Source organism: Tribolium madens, unplaced genomic scaffold (genome assembly GCF_015345945.1).
Source record: "Tribolium madens isolate multiple individuals breed KSU strain unplaced genomic scaffold, Tmad_KSU_1.1 Scaffold_97;HRSCAF=244;Tcas5.2_LG3a, whole genome shotgun sequence".
NCBI lineage: Eukaryota > Metazoa > Arthropoda > Insecta > Coleoptera > Tenebrionidae > Tribolium > Tribolium madens.
This window is the reverse complement of record NW_025401069.1, coordinates 2,194,192-2,210,358: the sequence shown is the minus strand read 5'-3', so window position 1 is coordinate 2,210,358 and position 16,167 is coordinate 2,194,192. Positions and strand designations below refer to the sequence as shown.

General features: G+C 32.9%; 1 protein-coding gene across 3 annotated transcripts in view; it reads right to left on the bottom strand.

The window, feature by feature from the left end:
- The window catches only part of LOC123014089 (limbic system-associated membrane protein), a 183,597-nt gene that overhangs the window by 3,238 nt on the left and 164,192 nt on the right, over positions 1 to 16,167 (bottom strand). For all 3 annotated transcript variants that reach the window (XM_044412971.1, XM_044412972.1, XM_044412970.1), the window contains one exon: positions 2,300 to 2,474. In XM_044412971.1, the coding sequence (XP_044268906.1) occupies positions 2,300 to 2,474 (175 nt within the window). The remainder of the gene's footprint in view (positions 1 to 2,299; positions 2,475 to 16,167) is intronic.

Here is a 16,167-nt window from a genome sequence, read left to right as displayed (position 1 = left end):
TTATTAACAAAGCGAAGTTTTTTTAATAAATGGTCGGTTGTAATTTATGCGGTAGTATATTGGCTGTTGTTTTATTCACGTAATAATGGGGTATTTATGTGTAAAGTTGTCCATAAGTTGAGCTTTATTATCATGTTATTTCAGCTAATGTACGTGACTTGATCATGATGTTTAAAAACAGTTAATTAGATAAAAGTTTAGCTCTGAACAATGAGTGCACCATCCATAAATAATTCCTGCTGTTGTAATAACGTTAATGTACATGCATATCAAGTTGCACCAATAAAAACCAAGTAATTTATACTCTCGTCCGGTTTTATTAGCTTTTCAAAGAGCCATTAAGTCCGTTTACATAATTTAATTAAACTCAATCTTGTTAAATCAGATCTTTGCACAACCCAAGTGATAACTGGAATAATCAGAGGTGACTTCACCGAGCCCATTCAAAGGGATGTGCGCCTTGAATGAATTTTTTCTACCCATTTTGTCGCTGTGACCATGAGTTTTTATTTTTGTTTATTTTCAAGTTTGTGTCAGTTGGGAATATCACGGAAAAATAAAATATGGTGTGATCGTTTATCTGCGTAAACTTTCAAAAACTTTTTTGTTTAAGTTCGCTTCAAGTTTCCTCCAGAAGGCGAAATATTTTGAGACCAACTCTCGCTGTTTATTATTGTTACCGGGTTTGTTTTATTTTAGAGCCTCAAGGTGGGATTAATATTCATTCTGAATATTAAGATTGTTTGGATTTAGTCACGGTGTTTGTTCTTTAATTGATCGGAGAAACTTCCAGCACGCATGTAACCGTTTTCACACAATTAATTTATGGATTATCGCACATAAAAATCAGCTAAATTTCACAGTCATTTGATAACACTCGAGATATACGCGGCATACCACTTGGGTGTAACGAAAAATAAAGCTAATCTCAACTAAATAAAAAAATTAACATAAGGCAACACGAAACAAGTTGAATTCATATAGAATATTTTAGGCATTTGAAATTTTAATTAGTTGTTTTTTGTATTCTTGTACTGCAAAAGTGCAAAATTTATATTTTTAACTTTGTTGTTGTGAAGTCGGATTGTGGAAATAATTTTGGTTTGCAGCTGTCATAATCTGCGTGGTTAAATCAGTTTAAATATTTATCCACCTGTCGTTAATCATGCTTAATCTCATTAAAATACAGAATAAATCTCATTATTAGACAGATTGGTGCAGTGCATATCTGCTAATAGCATGATGCAGCATCTCCGTCATAAGTTATTCCCTCAGTAGCGACAAGCAGTAAAACTCAATTAGACGTCGTTTCAGCTGTGAAAACGTTCACCGCAGGTGCTCCGACACATATCTGCCATATATTGACTTCGGTAGATGTCACCTTTATGGAACATTAAAATCGGAACTGCAGCAATAATGTGTTATGAGTCTTGTACTGTTGTAAAACGTCTCTTTGTTGTCTATTACTCGCAGTTTAAACTTCCAGAGGAAATTGTTTGAGGCAGAACGGAATGTAATATGTTAAAGTGACACTGATGGATTATCCCAGTATTGATATTACCTGTAATAATTTCAATATGCTTCTGATGTAATTCGAGTCTATTGAGGCGAAACATCAGAAATAAAAAGTTTGCCACTTTCCCAAAGCACCCATAAAGTTTATTACTTTTTTTTATATCTTTACGTGCGTAATTGCTCAATTCGTGGCGACTCTGGGTAATTGTAACAGTTGTTGGTAAATTACGAGACCCAAAATTTAAATTTTCCATTTAAAAAGGTTGACGTGAAGACATAAAACGTCACAATAATTTTTTACGTAATTTATGGAAACTCTTGGGGAAGTTTGTAAGTTGAGAAGTGGCGGAATAAATCTCATCGTGTCGCAAGTTGGCTGAATAATTTTATCACAAGCTTAATTATTTGCAGCAGACGTTTAATTTAATGAGAAATCATATATCACTGTCGATATTATTCGTATTGACATATTTCGAAGTTCTCTCTAAACTTCCAAATTTATTTAAACAATTACCAGTCACTTCTAACTTACTGAATTATTATTCCAACTCGCAACTGTAGCAACTTGGACTTGTTAATCGATGACAGTTGAAATTGTCGCTCTAGTTACCGTTTTGCCGAGTGGTTTAAGCTAAACCGAACAATTATCGACGTAAACTGCCTCCTCTACAATGCGAGTGCTTTCCAGAGATCCCTCTGGATTGATCTACGACCCGTGTAAGTGGCGCTGAGGCATTTTTGTTGTTTAGCCGGCAATGTTATCTGCTCTTGTGATAAATCTTACCGGTTAATTGGACGCTCTTTCTCGTTTTTCCCAGTTGATTATCCGCCACGCAAGTGTAATTTCCAAAGTCGGAACGGTGTACTTTGCGAATGAGGAGTGTATGTCTGGAGCCGCGTGATTCCATTATTCTTCTTTCTGTTGTATCCAGCTGCATCGTGTCCCGATACCACAGCACCTGGAAATTAAGTCCGGAAATAATTAAAAGATTCCGGCAGACAAAACCCAAAGAAAAGATCCTCTTTTACAAAAAATGCTGTCCAGAGTGTGCGCGTTTATTTCTTAGTTTATTTCTCGCAATACCATACCCTTTTCATATTGCTGAAGCAACATTAAATTTAAATCTGTGGCTATTTTACAGACATTATTTATACATAAAATTAACAATGAAAGTGATTAACATGTAATTTATTGTAGAATAACTGAGAAATAACGAATTAAGATAAAACGTCATTAAACAAAGAGACAACCAAAAAAATAATTTTATATTATTCGAAATAATCTTAAAATTTGGAGTAGTACTACAAATTCTCCAAATATTTTTCAGGACTAATTAAATTCAATTACAATTACAAAAAACTGGTGTTAAACAGCACTTGATGAGAGATTTTGTTTTCTCGGGGTTAGTCTAAACAGTACTGAATAAAATTTATATTTTTTCATAATATACAGGATGTTCCATTTTTATTGTTACAAATTTAACCAGGTGATAGAATATTCAATTTTAAGATAAAAGTTTCCCATAAACATATATCGAAAAATTTTATATAAAGGAGCCACATCCCCTGAAAGGGGTGCATCTTTTAATGGATTTTTTTCCAATATTTCAGAAACCATCGTGGATAAAATTACAAAATTTGGTACAACTGATAACCTTTATACACCCAAATGAATTCAAAGATAAAATGTCGAAATTTTTACTGGGGGGTTTAGGGTAAAAAGTACCCTAACTATTTTGGCGGTTGGTTTTTCCCTCTTTCAGCCACAAAATTCTAAATTTTATAGTTTTTCACAAAAAAGAGGTCTCTTTCGTTTTTTTCGATAAAACTTACCGTTTTTGAGTAAAATCAGTTTACAATTTATCTTACAGACTATAAAGAGGATAAAAATTAAAAATTAAATTTGTTTCACCGTTTAAGAGGCCCGTGATTAAAACTTTCAACAATTGATCTTTAAATTCGTTCAGGTGTTTAAAAGTAATCAGCTGTACCAACTCTTGTAATTTTATCTATTTTGCAATAGTGGGAAAACCCCATTAAAAACGCATTTCTTTCAAGGGGTGTAGCTCGCTTACGTAACATTTTTTGTTACATGTTCATAGGAAACTTTGTCTTAAAATTGAATATTCTATCACCTGTTTAAGTTTGTAACAATAAAAACGGAACACCCTGTATTTATGACAAAAATGATTTCGTTTTTTAATTGTCTTTCTTTTCAATTATTTCCTTTTTTGACAACTTTATTGGTAGTAAGTCCCAAGAAATATAAATAGAAAACAAAGAATATTAAAAAAAATGACCTTATAGGGTTTTTTTTCATAAATGTCCCGTCAAAAAACTATTCCGTCCTTATTGTGAATAAGTGAATAGTAGCTGAATAACTATAAACATGTGGCTAGTTTTAGCAACAATTTATTCTAGTAGAGACATACGGGAATTTTTTTCCAAAAAGTAAAAAGCATTTTTATAACAATGAAATTTTTATTCAATCATTCAGTATTTTTATTAAATTTATTTAAAGGTTACCAGGAATTCAAAAATGTTTATTATAAACGAGTGTTTGATCCGTTTTCTCCAAGGGGATTAGATGAAATTAAAATGTAGAAGATATTAAAGTCGCTTTCCAATTGTACGAATTTAATAAAGTTAACGTCGCAAGTACATGTTTCGGCAATCAATTGCCGTCATCAGCCTAAATAATGATTATAACAGTTTAAACAATGGATGGACGACAAAAACATATTTCTAATTATTTTTTTAAAGTAGAAACTATTCGTGTTTTTTTTTTACAAAACCGTAATATTTATGTCTATATAATAATAGTATATTAAACAACAAGTGTTACAAACACTATCATCGTGATACCGAGTAGTTGTGACATGAGCCACACAGTGACAAATGCACGAATATCACAATAAGAGGTTGTAACACGTATTTTTTATACTATTTTTTCTATTAAGCGCTTTATTAATTGAGTTTATTATTTTTTGGCAGTTAACGTCGAATCGCTTATAAATATCACTAGTTTCAATGAAATACTAAGCGGTTTTATTTTTCAGACTAATTTAAAAAACCAATTGTAAAAATCTAAAATGGGTTGATATTTTATATTTTGAGTTGACTCGGCGCATCCACCAAATTTATGTAGTAGGTCTAAATTAATCTGCTGGCAGTACACTGATGAATTCATAAAACGTACTCGTATCATCAAAATCTTAACATTTCTTTTGTGTTGTGTTTTTCACAAAAACATATATTTGAACATAAACGGTATTACTAAAATATACACTGAAATCCGAATAAACATTTTCGTCAGTCGCAACGTTACTCAAAAAAAAAGTATGTAGGTTCTCAAGCAAATTTTCGTTCAGTTGCTAAACGTGATACGAGTATATAAATGTATATATGTTCATTTTGATCTCTGAGAAATTGGGCTGTGAGTTTAAAATCAATATTGAAAGATGTAAGCACAGTAAATGTGAGTTTTGTCAGTTTATAATTATATTATACGTAGCTATTTTCACGAAAAGGTAAAAAAAAGAATGTACCATACAGCATATTGATAATTCAAGTAAATTCAAATTCAAAATTCAAATAAATTGCAAAGTGTAAAACACGGATACTAAGATCGTGACTGTATTTATCTGAAACCATCGCATGCTAAAAATTAGTTTTAATAGGTTTGTTTGTTAGTTATCAAAAACATATTCAAAAAATATTTGTTAGTATTTTAGTAGTGAAAACCAATCAATTTCATACATTTTGAATAGACCAATTCTCGTTACTTGTTTATTTTTAACGTTCCATCGATCTCCTTTGATGGCAGAAAATTAAAAACAGTAATACCAATCGCTGTATTTTAGCCATCACAATGGAATAATACCCGCAAAAACCATATCCCAACAATTGCTTTCATTGTAATGCCAAACAAAAATCACAATTCTGTTAAATCTAATCATAATTAAACGATCCAATTTAGTATAGAAAAATCTTCATCAAATGTTAATATGTTCGGTGTAATATAACGAGATTTTTAAACAATTGTATTACCCCGATTCCGCGTTGAAACCTCGCTTGAAAAATAAAAAAAGTCACGTTTTCCAGTATTCAGGTGTTGCACAATTGCAACATATTGTAACTACACAGCATTTATACGATTTTATGTGTTTTTCTCTTCACTTCTGGCTCAAATAATAATATAATTTTTAACGTAACAATTATTAAATAATTTTTGTCGCGATCTCAATCCCAGGCTTCCTAGAATTTATTATCGGCATGTTTGAACAGAGTATTGGGTCGAAAAGTTGTTTGCATATCGTTACTCTATGTAGCTACTGAGTTTAACTTCCGTTATTGACGTAATTTATAGCATAACATCGTTACTATCGCGCCCAGCACTCTGAAAAGCAATTTTTCAGTCACTGCAATACCTGTCGTATCTGCTTTGAATCTTTCATATCTTGTAACTGCCAAAAATTCGGTCCACAGACTCGGATTAATGCGATAATCAGATGAATGAGGTCGGCTATTTTTCTTAAGACTAATGATAGCGACGCTCATTTTTCACAATGGTCGGTTTGGTCGGTTCTTTGGTTCTGCAATATTCTTGCGAATCGAACAATTTTGGCTCTCAGCCATGTTGGAATTATTAGGATTTTCGCGACACCATCCGCATAGATTGTCATTGTAATCAAAAGTCAGGTCAGGTCCGTATTTTTAATCTTTATATATCGCAAATTTTCGATATTATGGCGCACCTCCGGGTCGTATATTTCGTGCAGAAATCACCTCAACGTGTCGAAGTGCAGCGATTTTAAAACGTGCCACGGGAAAATTGGTAATGCGGCTGCCGCGGGTTTATTAATGGTGATTGTTATTCGAAACGTTTGCCCGGGATGTCACCGCCATTTTTGGACTCACAAATTGGATTTTGATCACTGAAACTAACAATCTTTGCATCGTTAACAGATAGAGGTTTTTAATCATTGAAAATGTCAGTGACCGGAGGCAAATGCCTAGCTGGCTGTTTTGATACCACATAAATTTGTACAATCAAAAGCATATGCGGCCCAAAAACGCACTGACTCGTAAATCAATTTAGAAATCGGTCAAAAATTCCCCGTTGCAGCTTTTCGAAGCTAATTAATTTATAAGTGAAAGCATTATACGCCAACCAATCTCTATTGTGGTCTTTTATATGCCGCCTCGACGTACACAAACATAAAACTTATTATATTTTCATGTGTCCTTTTACAACCGCTCTATAATTCTTTAACAATAATAAACGTAAAGCCAGAGACGTGGATGGGGCAACTAAGAGGGAGGATAAAAGCTGGCAGGCGACTCTCAAGTCTTACGGCAAACCAACAATGCCCCTCTTTCACAGCCCTTGTAAATTATGACATTTCCACATAAACCCTATTTTCCCTTTCATTTCTCATAGCCACCAACATAAATAACACTCCGGACCTGCCGCCCTTTTCGTAAACTATTCCGGGAAGTTTTCACATGCGTCGGGCGGTTTCGACGGTCATTCCACGCATTTCTGTCGCAGGACCGATCGGATTTCCGGAAATTTGAAAAATCTGATACTTCATACCTGGCTGCAAAAAACTACATTCAAATTAATAACCCAGGCAACGATTACGATTTCTTAAAGCAACCTGACTACTCAATCAAATATAGTGTGTATAGTGTAATATACTTGTTTCAAACGCTCATAACCCTGCGAGGTTAATGTGCTTTTTTTCCAAATAAAAAAATGCAAATTTGACACAATTTTGACAAAAAACTTATTCTTAAAATTATACATACGAGGAGCAGACTTTCAAAAAGCAGTTTGTTCAAATTTGCATTTTTGCAGGAGAGAGCAAAAATTGTCCTTCTTTTAAGAAATAATTTTAATGTTTTATATCAGTGCCAATAAATGTAAAAAAATATGTACCTACAAATTGTACACTAATTTTACAGCTGGTGTACTACTTAGGCATTTTACAGAAAAATATAATGAATATAATATTGAATATAATGCAGTTTGATTGTCAAAGGGGGACTTAATGTTATTTAAAGGACAAAAAACTTTATTTTGTGTTTATACAGGATGTTCGGTCCTAGTCGCCCCAGCTGAAAACACTTACTTCTTTTTTTTTCAAAAAGTGAATATTTAAGTAACAATAATATTCATTCTTGTCTTTGTTAGTAAATGTATCAAAGTTTTTTAGCACATCCGGAGTTGCCGGAAATGCTACCAAATTTAGTTTTTCAAATGGAACACCTATTGCACTTAAGGAACACTTCAAGCTGATCTACCAATTTGTCGTAATTAATATCATCCATTATTTAAAATCTCAATAAGATTTATTGATAAATTAGGCTTTGTCAAACCAACAATTAAACGGTATCCAAGCATATTGCTTTTTGCATGAATACCTTGACAGGTAAAATCCGCCTACGTTGCAAAATTTGCTAATAAAATTCTAAAACTTAAGTTGTTTTCTGAGTGCATTATGTAAAGTAAAATGTAATAAATAGTGGTTTACCGTATTTTGCATGCCAATTCTTATTGTTTTGAGCAAAACACATAGGTTTTCCATTTGAAAAAGTAAATTTGGTAGCATTTCCGGCTACACCGGATGTGCCAAAAAAATGTGATGTATTTACTAAGAAAGCCAGGAATGAATAGTATTATTTGAAAATTTAGTTTTTGAAAAAAAAAGGAAGTTTAGGTGTTATCGGCCGGGGCGATTTGGACCGAACAGTCTGTATATCTATTCCTCATCTGCATGAGCATACTTCATCGTCTTCTTCATCGGTTTTACTTGGGTGATGGTGTGATTTCTTTTAAGTAAAAATCCTTTTGGCAGCGCTTATTTCTGTTATTTTTTTAAGTTTGGTAGTGCGTCAACTGTGAAACAGACTGTATTTAGTCCAAAATTGACAAACCATGTTTGAATCATGGAAATAAATGCAGTTTGAATGTTCAATATTTTTTTAACATAGGACAAAATGCGATATGAACCTCCAGGAAAGGTTCATTAGAAAGACAATTGCATATAAAGTCTGTTTTTTTTTAAATGGAAATGCCAAACAGTTTTAACGTTGGCACCACTAGTAAATTCATTCTTGGTAATTTTAATAAAGGAAGTTGGTAATTTCGGTTTTTTGAAAGAATTTGAAAACAGTGTCATTAAACGTCAACACAAAAACTGGTCTAAGAAAATTTAGAGACGAAATACCAAAAAAGGAACAAATTCGGTACCGCTAACAGATTTTAGAAATTTGGAAACGAATGGTTCGCAAGCAGGAACTTAGAAAAAGGGCCCGTTAAAATGTAGACGCAATTTGTAATGCAGGTTTGCTAAACATTCTCAATTTTTAGCAAGAAATTGACAAGAACACAAAATAAACATGAATGAGAAAGAACCTCGGACAGAACGCAATTAAATTAGTGTCTTGTGCATCGTTTTTGAGGAACGAGTTGATAAAGTAACAATTTTGAAATTAAAACTGAAGAAGAATTTATAAAGTCAATCAACTTTGAGCTCATTTCAATAAATTACACAAAATTTATTGCCGAGTCATCATTGGATCCGAAAACGTATGTCTGTAAAATGTCAAGTAAAATGACAAGTTGAAAGGTAAAATGGCATGATCAAAAAGGAGATGATTATAATAACTAAATTTATAATTTACCTTCAAAAAAGAACGGTCCTAATCGTATTATTATACGTCGGCGACTAATTCTCGCCCATTTTGTTGTTTAACCTTTCGACTTGTCATTTTATTTGACGTTTCACGTGCAGTTAGTTCAAAAACAGACATACGTTCTCGGAGGCAAAGATGACTCGATTACAAATTATCTTGATTGCTCGATACCTACTTGTATCTTTTGCTAAATAACTTTTTTCTGTATATGTATACATCCTTTTTCTTCAAAGTTTTTGTAGCAAGAACCTCATTTTTGTCCACAACATTGTACTTACTTTCGGTGTGTTTCTATCAAAATTATTAGCACTGAATTCTGTCTTTAGACCTTAGGTAATGATGTCTGTCCTCAGGTATTCAATTACAGCGATTTCAAAAAACAAACAGGCACACAACATTCATAAACGTCTCAATTTGAAAACATAACCAAAATTTTTTAACAAAATTTCTAGATACAAAAACAGAGAGCAAACAAAATTTGTGGCTACGGAGACAAGCTGCTACCAATTTTTTCACCAAAATTTTCACTTGATAATTTCCATTTAAAGAAAAAACAAAGCCTGTAATTCATAAAAAATGGACAAACCGCATTTTGAAAGTCTGCTCCTCAATTAATAAAAGCTGGGAAGGAAGGATACAATAAAACAAGATACGCCAGGAAGAAATGAAATTATAAGGATGTGCCAAAAATTTCCCTAGATTAAAGAGCTAACGGAAATCAGTTGAACTCAAAAAATGCTCAGGCGAGAAAAGGATTATTTCTATCGAGACGACAATGTGACGGACAAAACGCGTTTTGAACTTTCAATATTTTTTTAACATAGGAAAAAATGCGATTTGAACCTCCAGGAAAGGTTTATTAGAAAGACAATTGCGTATAGCCTGCAACGCCACCTGTATCTCAATTTATAAAAAAATGGACAAACTGCATTTTGAAAGCCTGCTTCTCATACATCCCGCAAATTTCGGAGAAGTGTTACTGTTTTCAAATGCATATTTATATTATGCAGGTCTTTAAAGTTTGATTTGTATTGTTAATTAATTACATTCCAAAACGCGTATTAACGTAAATTAGTTGAGATCCTTGGGGACGAATAAACCAACTGAACAAAAAACCTTTTAAATACAGCTCACAGTGGCGGATATCTCGCGTACGCTGTCACTGAACCCACTCGTCCTGACGTTAATGTATATATGTACCTGCCGCCTGTATACGCAGTCCCTGCTCCAGGAATATTGCCAGGATATGGTCGAGAATAAAAACACGGAAACGCACCGTGAAAATGGCCACTTCCGTTTTCACACATCCTGGAGCGTGATAAAAAATTAATCATTTAGTTTTTAATTAATTTCGTAACTTTGAAGATTATAGCCTGGAAGAGGTGTTTATGAACAAGATTTGTTACTTAGGCCGAGTTTTGTGTGGGTTATTAAAAATTTAATAGAGCGCTGGAGATCTTTTGGAACCGTCATGGATATATGTTTTCAGCATAGATCTGTCCTTAAAAATGATTTCCCCTAGCTTACAAAAATGATTGCAAATTTAGCTTATGATGATTTTACTTTGCTTTGAAGTTTGGTTGAGAATTGGGTCTATAATATGTAAACGAATACTCCTGCTGACTGAATTGTTCAAATGTTAAACATGTAATAAAAGTAGACTGGAAAACTCGACTTTTGATCCATCATCGTAGAAAAGCTCAACTTTAAAAATAGAACATAAAACTAAACGAAATTTAATTACAGATTTACTCTGGAATTTCTAGTAACTTTTAAATGAGGAGTAGAATTGGTTCACAAAGCGTCCTAGCTAAACTCATTTAATTCATTTACTGCAATGACGGAATGAACAGAGTGATGCACAAGTTGAAAATCAACAAAAAAGTTTAAAAGAAGTTTTCAAAGCAAATTGTGTCAAAAACTGTTGCAAAGTAGCATATTTCTAATAATTGTTTTGATTAATAAATAAACAAAACAATATGTTTTCTTACGACCCTAACAGGAAGTAAGTTTTTCTATCGTAATTTCAGATAGGAAAGTGGACTGTTAACTGTCCCCCCTCCTCCCACAGGAGGAAAAGGTACACTTTCCTCCCATGTAAACAAATAACTACTACGTTTTTCATCTAATAAAAAAAATTCAAATTTTAGCTTAGCTTTAATTAATATTTAAAGGCCTGACTTTATAATACTTATGGACAGTTTCATAATCGAATCAAAAGGACTTTAAACTTAATGTTGGTATGTGAAATTTTTGTCAACAAGTCCGTAGTAGTCAGCACATTCTAAACAGCATTTAATTTAAAGCTTCTTTAACTTTAATAAAAATTTTACATTCTAAACCACCATTAACTTTAAAGTTTCTTTAATTCGATTATGAAACTGGCCCTTAGAATTTAACCGATTTTTAAGTTTATAATGTAAAATTTTTGGCAGAAGTTTCTTAATTCACTATTTTTTTGAATTGCAAGTTTTAGCATACTCGTATTAAAATGATAAGATTTGCTTTCACAATCTTCATAGCCGGTAAATTTTAATACTACGAGTGGAAGTAGTGAAATTTGTTTACTACTTTAAGTAGTTTTGCAGGCTCTTGGGGGTAAGGAAAGGCAAGTTTCAGGTTTTATGTTTATGTTTTTGGGCGAAATTTTATTTCTCAAAGAGTTAAATAAAGTTTATAGACTGAAACTCTTTATGACGGCTTTAACGCATATGTAATACTATATTTTATAAAGATTTAGTTTAAGTCCATTTAATGGGAAAATGATCTCTTCTTTTTGGTCGTAATTGCCTTACAATAGTTATTCTGATCTTTAATTGAGCCATAAATTGTATTTTAATCTTTCTAAAGCATTGTTAGTATTGTAATAGCATTGCCAAGTAGAGTGTACTTCTGAAACAAGTGGTCGTTTCCTTTTACCACGTTTTAAAGTAACTAATGTTGCTCTAAAGTAGTCGAAGACATTATATAAGAGCCGGTGAAGTCAACGCGGTTTATGTACCTGTCAGAGGGTTTATATTAGGGAGACGGAAACATCGATAAAGACATCAAAGTCAGTATCTAAGTCTACGGTTGTATTGAATTAAAGGCGTGTGTATTTAAGCGTGCAGCTTTATCAAACTAGAGAAAGGGAACTATCATTATCGAACAACAAAGAAGCAAAGGTGCAAGAATATAAGGGCAATTTTTCACCTTTGTAGCTCCTCTGGATTGCATTTCACGTCGTTGGGTTCGTGTCTACGAGTGATCCAAATTCCTCGGAGAAAATAATAATTGAATTGTTGAAAAGATGCATCAAGCGAGAATTGCATTAAAAACTGCGATATTCGTGTCATGCAAATTAATCCCTCGCCAGTGACATAAATCGCGATTGTTCCAAGCAAATCCACTCGAAATTCGGTATAAATCAGTGTGTAAGAGCTGACAGTGAATGTGTGCAAGTCGATATCGCAAAAGGGATTCAAGTCGGTCCCCACATTATAGTGGATTTTAGTTTTTGCTTACTCGAATCCGTCCCGATATGTAGCAATAACATAAATAGAAGATTTATGTCGGTTTTAGTGTTACACGTTATTGATACGTAGTCCCACTTGCAATAAAATTCGCCGCAGTTTATGGGAAAATAAATACGACGCACCCCCGTTTCTTCCAACTTGGATGAAAAGAAAAACAGTTTAGTTTCTTCTATTTATTGTTATGGCAATGGGTAAACATGTCCATTCTGGCCGGAACCAAAATTTCATTATTTCCAACAATCGTCAATTTTGATTGACGCTAATCGAGCTCGAGTGATCGTGATTTTGTTAGGACGTTGCCGAATTTTGAGCTGAATTTTCTCGGGTTGAAGTATTATTATATAATCTGTATAACTTCGTTCAAACTGATTCAATATGATTAACAGTTTATTCAGGAAAAGTTTCCGTTTACTTTGTAATAGTCACTTGCTTTACTCGATTATAAACTTGCCCCGAATACGCCTTTCGTAATCTTCGATAAACTGAATAGACGTTTAAAATTTAATTGAGTTGTATTATAAAACGCCGCGTGATATCCTCGCAACATCGCGCTCTTTTGACAGAGATGAATATTTTTGACAAAGTTTTACATGGAACTGATTACGCGATTTTCGCGAAGGATTAATTTTCCTCACTTTAGAAAGTCTTGAAAAAGTCAAAATTTTATTTGCAAGGAAGAACACAAAAGAACAGAAAAATTGGAATATGACAGAAAAAAAATAAATTATTTTTGATTGTTAATTTGGAGTAAAAAAAATAGATAATGTATTGTTACAAAATGTGTTTCGTCGTTAAAAGCATTATAGCAATCTTTGTTTAATTATCTATATTTAACAATTAAAAGGTTCCTACAATTGTGATAATACTTTCTAAAGTCGATACAAAAATGTAGGATGTTCCAGCTATAGTGTGTTTGTTAAATTGTGTTTTGAGACTGAGGGGTTGCGTATACAGTAGTTGAGAGAACTGCAAGTTTAAAGAGAGTTATTATGTTGTGTTTGTACTTTGAAGCTTTTATAATATGCTGAATTTAGGGTCATTTTTGCTCCATCCTCTATTGCTTTTTCCAATAGGATGTTGAGCACCTCAAAAACTTTTATTCGTTCTGTAGCAAAATCTTGCCATACAGTAGCAGTTACGCCGCTTTAATGCTTTATTAAAAAAAGATCTCAACTATTGTATAAGTGATGGCACTTTCGGTACCACCCTTGGGCAATCTCTCAGCCTCAGAAGTCGATTAACCGACTATAAAACTTCTTCGATTACAACCTTGGTTCTTAATATCTAAATAAAAAATACTTTACAGTCTCTACTTTTAGAAAACTATTTATGAAAATGTACCATTATTTTTTTCATTACATATTGCTTAATTAATTATAATTTAACGTCAACATTGTTTTTTCTATAGGTCCATGGATAAATAAATTTTCTAGAAAATGTGTCGCGTTTATCTTCATTTAACATTTTGATGTTAAAGGAGTTATTTTTTTTTTTCATGAAGTATGGTAGAATGATAAAATCCATTAGCCTGTGGTGGTTTTCCAAAATTAGTGATATTTGTCATAAAGACGTCTTGCGAGTATTGTTGATGATGCAGTTGTTAAAAATGTTGGTTGGTAGTAAATTTTTTTCACATATTAGGGTTTTTGATTCTTTTCTGTGAGAGATTAATTTATTACAATTTTATTTTTCTATTTTATTTATTATATTAATTTGGAGTAACATTGACAGTCAATAATCTAATAATAATAATAATACTTCAGCAAAAAAATAGTACAACAAATACTAGACTGAAGAATTTTGAGTAATTAAAATTAAAATATGCTCTAAAACGGCAATTTCAAAAATAAGAAAAAACAAGATATTTAAACAGGTGATAGAATATTTTAATTTTAAGACAAAAGTTTCCTAGAAACATGTAATGAAAATACTATGTAAGGCGGCAACACCTCCTGAAAGGAGTTTTATAATGGGTTTTTCCTAATATTTCAGAAACCATTACAACTACAAAAATTGGTGCTGATAACCTTTTATACACCTAAACGAATGGGTCAACGAATCAAATGTGAAAATTTTTAATTAGGGGCGTCCTAAACTGGGGGAGTATAGGATAAAAAAAATGTTTAATTTTAATGCTGTTTATGGTCTGTAACATAAATTTTAAATTGATTTTACTCAAAAACGGTGAATTGTATCGAAGTGCTGTTTTTTGTGAGAAACTAAACAATTTAGAATTTTGTTGCGGAAACTGGCAAGAAACTACAGCCAAAATAGTTAAGAGTACTTTTTACCATATACCCCCAGTTTAGGAAGCTCCTGATAAAAGTTTTCGATACAGGTTTACAAAAAAACTCCTAGAATTAAACGTTCTTTCACTTGTTTAAATTTGTAGCAATAAAAACGGAACATGCGTATTTTTTGATTAAATGGTAGAGATATTGGCTGAAAAAATCTCACTTGAGGCACAGTGTCAATCGCTTTTAGAACCTTTATGTAACTGTGGAATTTGTTAACATTTTTGCTCTTAAAATACCCGAAAAAAGAAATTATCTCTTTTCTGTCAGTGTATTTTCTCAAAACGTGAAACTGACAAGTCACTTCACGTCGTCGCATTGTCGTCAGTCAGCATTCACGCATCGGAAAACGTGAGGATCGTCACATCTGCGCCTTTTTGCACCCAACCAATCCACTTTTTACAATTCGGACAAGTCTGGGTATCAGATAAATGAATTCAAACTGTCGACGCCCCTCGTCTATTACTCTTGGGAGCACTCGTCGTAAGTGCCATCCAGTGTTGCACTGGATGATGCAATTTAAAAATATCTTGCGCGGGTTTCATCAGCTTTTAACCACTTGAACAAATGTCGCTCGCTTCCAACCGTAATATTTTCTCTTATTAAACGTAGACGCCACGTTTTTAAGTGTTTCATGTTATTTTCTCTGGGGGAAAGTAGGAGAGATTTAATTGGCCGAATTGGGGGTGCAACTCGAAATGAAACGGAAATAAACAGAAACCTGATGAATGCGAATTTTTCAAGTTAAATCAACAACAGCGGGGATAAAAGTTTACGATCACGGCTTGTTATGGGCGGAGGAAGCTAATTATGACCAAAGAGGAAGAACGCTTAAAAAAATTGACCTTTTGTTGTGCTCCTCGAGGATAAATAAATGGTTATTATAACACCATTCTGCTGCGTGTTAATAATTAAGATGGGATTTGTGCCAGATTTTTACACAAAATTGTATTCAAAATTACTATTCAAGTCTCTTTTATGTGCTAATATTTTTTCACAGTCCTGTAAACCACAATTGTTTCCCCGACACATGTCTAATAATCACTCAACACTTGAAGGACACACATCCAAACAAAAGTTAATTATAATTGCTAAAACGTCAGATTTCGTGACGATAGCCCCTTGTATATTTTAGTATA